We start from the raw sequence: 8,013 nt of genomic DNA, 5'->3' as shown, positions 1-8,013 counted from the left end.
TGCAAAACATTTACACCTCCCTTTTATATTTAATAATAATGAAATAAGGCAGGAGTGGACATGATGTTCCACAGAGATACCTTGATTGATCAACAACAACATCTTGACGCCCAAATCAAAAAAAAGGAAAAACATTTTGACACCTACCTCAACAGGAAAAAGCATATTTTGACACCTGATCTGACCAGGTTAACGAGGTGTCTCTTGTAAAATCCCTCCACGAGACCACGACGCCACACTTCCCTCAACCGCTGGGTCTGGGCTGGGCTTGGGCTGGGCTGGAGCTGGAAACTGGAGTGATTAGTTTAGCGTTTACTCCGTACTTCTGTTTTGTTTAATCTTGCTGAACTGCTGCTGTGCTGCTGGAGAGAGATCGGCCGCGAGGCCGTAGCCGTAGCAATGGCGATCTGAAGCCCGAAGGACAGAATCCTCCCTCGCGCGCCGGAAGAAGAAGCTAGGCTCGACGAGAATGGAGCGGGTCCTCAAGTCCGCCAGGGAGTCCGGCTCTCTCAACCTCTCCAACCGCTCCCTCAGGTCCATTCCCCTCTCTCCCTCCCCGCCTCCTCTGTTCGAGCTTGGATCTCGATCCATTCCGCTGTGCTGGTCCAACTTCACCGCCATTAGTTCCTGGTCTCTACTAACCGTGCCCTGAACTGTTAATACTAGAAACCGATGCAACATTACACGATTCTGAGCACCGCCATGCTCAGATCCCAGATGCGATGAAGCTAGTTCTAGTGGTGTAAAACGTGTGGGTTTAGGGAGATGTAGTTTTTGTTTTTTGAGATGAGGGAGATGCACTTTTGGGGTAACTATCTGCTAGTACTATTTATTTTACCCTCAGGGCTCAGGACTGCCTGCATTTCTGCACACTTCTTAATTAATGTAATCACCGCATTCTGAGATCACGGCGTACTTCGAGACTAGGTTTAACTAGTTTACTGTAACCCACATTCACCCAACGGAGCTTGTTCATTGATTTCTCCTGTTCCGCAACCGTTATTTTCATCCTACTATGCATAATAATTATCCCATCTTCGGTTAACTGTTATTTTCCCGCCAACGGCACCTCTGCGTGCAATTGCAAGCTGTGCAACCCGTCCCGTTTATGAGCTGCATTTTCGGCAAATTCTCTGTTACTGTTTATTACCTTCACATGCCAACTTCTTAGTAATTAACATTACAACTACACTGTAAGATTAATCATGGTAAAAAAAACTATACACTCTAAAATTGTGGCAACCAAATGCATATTTCTTAGTGCAAACCACATTCTCAAGATGGAGGCTTTTCATGTCTCGTCGTACCTTAGGTGTAATACTTATTCCGTCTTTGCTGCTGACGGTACCTTTACGTGTGTGTTTTTGTTCAATGTAATTCTTCAGTGAGATCCCTGGGGAGGTGTACAACAACTTGGACACGGGCAGTCAGGACGACAAATGGTGGGAGGTAAGCTTACCATACCCATGCCTCTTATGCACTAGTTGTACTGTACAAGGACCCCAAGTTAACCAACAATTGCTTGATTTTCAGGGAGTAGACCTTCAGAAGCTCATACTGGCTCATAATAACCTGGAAGTTTTGAGAGAAGACCTTAGGAATCTGTCTTCTCTTGTCGTGCTAAACATAAGCCACAACCAGATATCTTCCCTTCCTGCAGCTATTGGAGAGTATGTGGCGGTTTATCCTAATTCGGTGATTCCCAAGATAGATGCGGACCCTTATATTATCATCTCACTTTCTGACAATCTTCTTTTGTGCAGTCTTCCTTTGTTAAAATCGCTGGATGCTTCGTTCAATCAAATAAACACTATCCCTGAAGAGATTGGCTCGGCTACTGCTTTGGTCAAGTAATTTCACCATGTACCTTTTGTTGCTCACTTGCATTAATTGATTTCCATCTATACCATGGCGTTGCATAAAGCCATCTATAATCTTGTACATTTTTTGTATTCTCGTGCTGAACATCTTACGGGCCATTGTTTTACTATGTAGTTAATATTAATCCCTTCTGGAAACAAATTACTCATGGATCAATATGAATGCTGAATCTTATCATTCAGTGAACATTAAATATAGGGCTCACCAGTCGCAACAACAATAAATACCATTTGTTGGTTCTAGATGTTGCTGATTTGCACATAGCCCAAAATTTTATCTCGGATGCTAAATATTCACATATTAATGAGCCACTTTTATTCTTGGCAGGGTTGACTTTTCAAATAATTGCCTTACTGAGCTGCCAGCTAGCCTTGGCAGGTGCTTGAACTTGTCAGAACTAAAGGTAAACTAGAATGATGAGTTTCTTATTTTCACCATATTTTTTCGGCTTCTATGAATCTGCAGTTGATCATTGCCGAATTATATCACGTTTCATTCTTTACTCTGGTCGTACACTGAATAATATATTGCGTTATCTATAGGCATCAAACAATAAGATATCAAGATTGCCAGAAGAAGTTGCTGGTTGCTGCAAGCTAAGTAAATTTGATCTGGAGGTACAAAATTCTTATGGAATGTTATGTTGAATCTTCCCTTCTGTTGTGCTGCTTGTCTGTTCTTCGCGAAAAAACTCAAATTGCTACAAATTGTCAGGGCAACAAGCTTTTGCTACTTCCAGAAAATATGTTCACATCATGGACAATGCTTACAGAGATAAATGCCGGTATGCAAACAAAATACTATCGAATTTACATTATCCTGTTGACTTTTCCTTTCCCTGAAACTAACATCTAAATAAATACAGCAAAAAATCTGCTTACTACGATTCCAGCTAGTATCGGAGCACTTTCAAAATTAATTCGTCTGGACTTGCACCAGAATAGTGAGTGAATCTACCCTGTTGTTTGTTGTCATCGTGTGTACAATAATCTTTTTATTGGCATTGACAGCTTTGTACCTTTTTTATACCAGAAATAACCTCAATTCCTTCTTCCATAAAAGGCTGCTCTTCTCTAGCGGAGCTCTATATGGGGTTAGTTATCTGTTCCTACTTCAGAGTATAGTTGTGCCTTTATTTGTGCTGCATTATTTTTATGATGTAAATTAACTATATTTCTGTTTTTTTGTTTAGAAATAACTTATTGTCTACAATACCGGCTGAAATTGGCATGCTATCAAAATTAGGAACAGTCGATCTTCACTCCAATCAGGTTTTATTCAATTCTTTACATGAGAGAATTTCAATCTGATATTTAAAGGTTTTCCCAGGTTCACGTTTTTTCTTTTCTTCATTTAACAAATTGAAGATACTGTAACAACTACCAATTTAGTTTCAGCTCCTTGATCGCTACTGATTATTTAGAATTGCGTGTAGTTAATAGACTGTAGCACTTACCCCTTCCCTGGTGCCAACAGGCGGACCCAGAATAAAAACATACGGTGTCACTCTCTTAGTCACTCATTTTTTAACAAGATTTAGGGGTGTTACACACTATAAATGGTTAAAAATTACCAAGAAAAGCAAGTTTGACTGGTGTCCTGTGACCCCTGTTAGCATAACATAGGTCTGCCCCTGTCACAGTTAGGAAGCATTGGCTTGCTTGTATATTCCTGGTTTTAAGCTCTCATTAACTAGCCTATTACATATCGAAGTAAACTGTGGAACATTGTCATGATATAGATAACTGATGTAAAGATTGATCCTAACACCTAACTGTAACGTATGAGAGCATTGTGCATACTGAACATTCTTTGTTACTTACCAAATTGCTACTCTCAGCATCCATAATGCTAGAATTGACATAACATGATACAAGAAGCAAGATCTTATTTTGTTTATCTTTTATTTTCTGATAAATGTGCTATTCTTATCAGCTAAAGGAGTATCCTGTGGGAGCTTGCAAACTCAAGCTCGCTTTCCTTGATCTGTCAAACAATGAACTATCTGGCCTGCCACCTGAACTAGGTAGGTTTTTTTTTGCTGTGCAGTGCTACCTTTTGTAGTATCGTTCCTACTGTCGCCTGTTTGGTTAAGTAATTAATGATCCACTCTGAAGTTTGTGTGCATGTAATTCTTGCGTTGGCGTTGCGTTATTGTATTTTTGTTGGATAGACTATATTGCAAAATTCTTGCATGTGCGTTTGTTGTAAGAACTGAGTCTGGGTGTATGATGTGCTACCCTCTTATTGAACATTCTTGTTTTGGTCACTCATGCATTGGATGCAATTTCAAGGTACAATGACAACCCTAAGAAAGCTTCTGCTCAGCGGAAATCCTATGAGGACACTTCGTAGGTATGCTATACTACATGTCCTGTACTCTTAATGTTGTAAAACTATTCGTTAGGATTCTCAGCAGAGTTGCCAGCCTATTAATCTATATTGGTTGCCAGTTCTTTGGTTTCTGGACCAACATCAACATTGTTGAAGTATCTGCGTAGCCGCCTTTCATCGGATGAGGAAGGTAACTGAAAATGCTGAATCATATCTTTTTTCGATTTGATTGTAATGCATTATTTTGTATTGGTTGTTTGGTACATGTAACATCTTGAGATCTGGATTAGAACTACTTCACCGCTACTAAAAAGCTTCTTAAACATACTCCTCCTGCAGCATCAGGGTCCAGAAGTACCCCAACAAAAGATGACCAGATTTCTGCAGCAAGACGATTGTCTCAGTCTTCAAAGGTTAGGTTATTTTGCCAACATACTTGCAACCGAAAGGTAGATTACCTTTTTAAAATAAAAAGCTGAAGTGTTTCTCACATGGCTCTTGAACCATTCGGGGAATCGTATTCAGAGCCATCATGCTAACCTAGCTAATTCGCGGTTGTTTTGTTATGTGCTGTATTCTTTTACCTCACCTTTGTATTATTAAAAAGATAGAGAAAACCAAGTAGTTGGATCCTTATAGTAAATGATCATTTGTTTTTCTGACTATAGCCGCTGATTTGATGTCAATTAACTATACCAGGAGTTGAACTTGAGTGGTCTTGGTGCGACCATAGTACCACCAGCAGCTTGGGAGACAAGTGATGTGTTGAAACTTGATCTTTCTAAGAATTTGATAGAAGATCTGCCAAATGAGTTGTCATTATGCTCATCACTTCAAGTGAGTCTTCTAGGACAATGTTGCATTGTGATGTTATTAACCATTTTCATCTTCATTGCATGGCATCTATATATATAAAGGTTTCAACTAAATCTTTTTCTTTTCTTCTACTTCCTTTTTGCAGACTTTGATTTTGTCTAATAACAAGATAAAAAAGTGGCCTGGCATGGTAGTTTCCTCCCTTCCAAGTCTTTCTTCCTTGAAACTGGACAATAATCCTCTGGCAGAGGTAATATAATGATCTTATCTTTGTATACTTGCATGTTCCGGCTTATTATTGATGAGCATATCTCCAGTATGTGTTTTTCTCATTTATTTCGAGAGTGAGTATCAGTCTTGCATAGTCTCGCTACTGAACATGATTCTCTCAATTTTGGAATCGATCGATGGTTGTTGAATCTACACTAATTTTTTGGTTTAACAATTAAAAATTATTCTAGCCTTCTGCTTGTGTTTCATGTTATGCATGAGCAAAATTCTACATCGATTTGAAAAATGTTCTTACATGCCAATTGTCCGTACAATGTCTGATGTTTTTTCTTCTGGCGACCGCCAAGAGCATATCTTAAGTACAGGTCGAATGACTTATAGACCAAAATGGATGGACAAGGGAGTATTAACTTTGACATGGAAATCAGTAGTAATGTCAGAAATCTAATTTTGCAAACTAATAACAGTTACATTTCTTGCAGATATCATCCGCCGATCTCGAGGTTTTGTCAAAACTTGAAGTACTGGATTTAAGTGGCAATGCATCCTGTTTAACCGAACCTTCTACGGTTTCTTCATTACCACAGCTGCAGGAACTCTACCTTAGGTTGAATTATATGCAAATCATGTAAGCTACATAATCCATTCTATGAAAGCTTATTTTCTCTCTCTCTCTCTGTGAGCAGACGAATGAAACTCCAGGAGTTTCCTATTGGCCTTTTGCGGTTAAAACAGCTGCGTATTCTTAACCTCGGCCAGAATCATCTTACAACTGTACCAGAGGTAATTACGAAGGTTACAAGGAAGATGGTATTTTTTTTTTCTGCTTTTAGGACATCCTTGTCTTTTCTCAAATTTCTGCTTGTGCTGACTTCACTACACTTAAACAGGGTATTAAGGATTTTACTGTTCTCGTTGAGCTTGATCTATCAGACAACAATATAACAGCGCTCCCTGCCGAGCTGGTATGTTGGTGGCTTTACTAACAAGCACACTTACTGTTGTTAACATGATACTCCACAATCACTTTGGCTGGTTATTACAAGTTTTATAAATGTGTACTCATGGCATTTGACAACAGTGACTAGGCTGTCTTGACCAAAGTAGTAGGCTAGTACTTATGGGACGTGCATCTGAATCTGAGTCTGTTACTGTCCTTCCAAACTTATTCAACTTTCCTGATGTTTTGCATCTGCAGCAAACTAGAATTGTGAGATATAGATTAGGCCACTTGCCTCTTATGCACAACTCAAGTTTTTGTTTTTTGTAGTTATGTTGTTGTTACCTATGCATAACAGTTTTTTAAAATAGCTGTTTGGAGAAATCTTGAAAGATGTCATCATGTCTAAATTTTGCAACAAATAGTAGTTCCTGCTCACAAGTTGTATTTTTTCATATCTCGCTGAAGCGCTGTACTCATTGGTTTTATTTTGGATTTTCTGAGCAGGGTCTGCTTGAGCCAAGCCTGCAAGTGCTGAGACTTGATGGGAATCCCCTCAGGAGGTAAAGCATCTATCCAGCCTTTCTTAGTTTTTGCGATAAACAAGCATGCGTATCTGATGGCTATGTTGAGCAAAGAAACCCACTAGAGAATTTGCATATACACAACCTTGGCAGCAACTAATTTGTAGAGTTCACACGAAATGAAAAGGAAAGTAAAATTGCTCTATGACTAGGGCATACTTGCTTGATGGAAATGAGAAAGAAGACATGAAAGAAGACATGAATTGCTTGATGGAAATGAGAAAGAAGACATGAAAGCTGCAGTTTACACTTTGTTTTTTTGACCTAGAAGCTGTAGTTTCCCACATTGGACTAGCAGAAAGAACAACAAAAAAATGTTCATCCTCGTTTTGGTTTCTTGTACAGCATAAGACGGACTATTCTGGATCGAGGGACGAAGGCTGTTCTCACGTACCTCAAAGAACGTCTCCCGTCATCCCAATGACTGAGTACCATCATCGAGAAGATTATGGCTGGAGTTATTTGTCCATGATTCACATAGTTTCTTCTCGTGTTGCCCTCCATCCTTCCTTTATGGTTTGATATAATTATCCGTCTACGCTGCCTGCTTGGTTAGAATGGTGTATCGAATGGTGTATGAGAAAAGTTTGCCCTAGGCAATATTCAGATCTTTCGTTGGCGTGTTATGGGTCGACAAAGCAGCAAGATACAACAGAAGACAATCCAGTTAATTCTTTTTCTGTGCCTGACTTTGTAATTGATGGTTATATATTTTGGATTCAATATATATACACCTGGTGTTTTCTTGTTGGCCAAACCAAGTCGTGTTGGAAGGTGTTGCGTACGATCTCTGAATTTTGAGAGTAGGATTGTGTTTCTGATTTAATGAAATGATTAAGATAAACCTGTGTTGTTTGCGCTCGATTTATGTCGGTGTAAACGCTCAGCGCATGCTAAAATCTCACTTGTTGCGAAAAATAGCACTGCATAGTACTAGTAGATGTGAGCCTGAATAATGCCGTACGTAGCAACTCGAACACGTTAATAACTGGAACAAACTGATGGCGAACTGAAAAACAAAAGGCCTACACGTTGGTACTACCACCAGCAACCGGTATGTACAGTGATTTGGTACACCTGCCGTCCCAGCCGTATGTCCGCCGCGAGGCTGTCCAGCACGGTCCCCGGCACGAGCACGCCGGTCCCCGTCGCGATGAGCTGCTGGCCCGACGCAGAGCCGCTGCGCCGTGGGGGTGGTGGACAGCGTGATGCAGCCGTAGGCCACCT

At 40.0% G+C, this 8,013-nt stretch overlaps 1 protein-coding gene across 1 annotated transcript; it reads left to right on the top strand.

Annotated features, from left to right (window-relative positions):
* The first annotated feature begins 364 nt into the window (after nucleotides 1–364).
* On the top strand, nucleotides 365–7,531 carry LOC124688903 (plant intracellular Ras-group-related LRR protein 6). The gene is made up of 21 exons (XM_047222523.1): nucleotides 365–534; nucleotides 1,386–1,449; nucleotides 1,534–1,670; nucleotides 1,764–1,850; nucleotides 2,209–2,284; nucleotides 2,424–2,498; nucleotides 2,596–2,665; nucleotides 2,747–2,824; nucleotides 2,914–2,974; nucleotides 3,074–3,152; nucleotides 3,817–3,907; nucleotides 4,176–4,236; nucleotides 4,335–4,405; nucleotides 4,555–4,628; nucleotides 4,915–5,052; nucleotides 5,177–5,281; nucleotides 5,745–5,869; nucleotides 5,949–6,045; nucleotides 6,153–6,227; nucleotides 6,710–6,765; nucleotides 7,132–7,531. The coding sequence occupies exons 1-21, from the start codon at nucleotides 470–472 to the stop codon at nucleotides 7,208–7,210; spliced, it is 1,764 nt and encodes a 587-aa protein (XP_047078479.1). The 5' UTR covers nucleotides 365–469; the 3' UTR covers nucleotides 7,211–7,531.
* Nucleotides 7,532–8,013: the final 482 nt, after the last annotated feature.

This window comes from Lolium rigidum, chromosome 2, assembly GCF_022539505.1.
Source record: "Lolium rigidum isolate FL_2022 chromosome 2, APGP_CSIRO_Lrig_0.1, whole genome shotgun sequence".
NCBI lineage: Eukaryota > Viridiplantae > Streptophyta > Magnoliopsida > Poales > Poaceae > Lolium > Lolium rigidum.
Note: the sequence above shows the minus strand (reverse complement) of the source record. Positions and strands in the feature narration are given on the sequence as shown.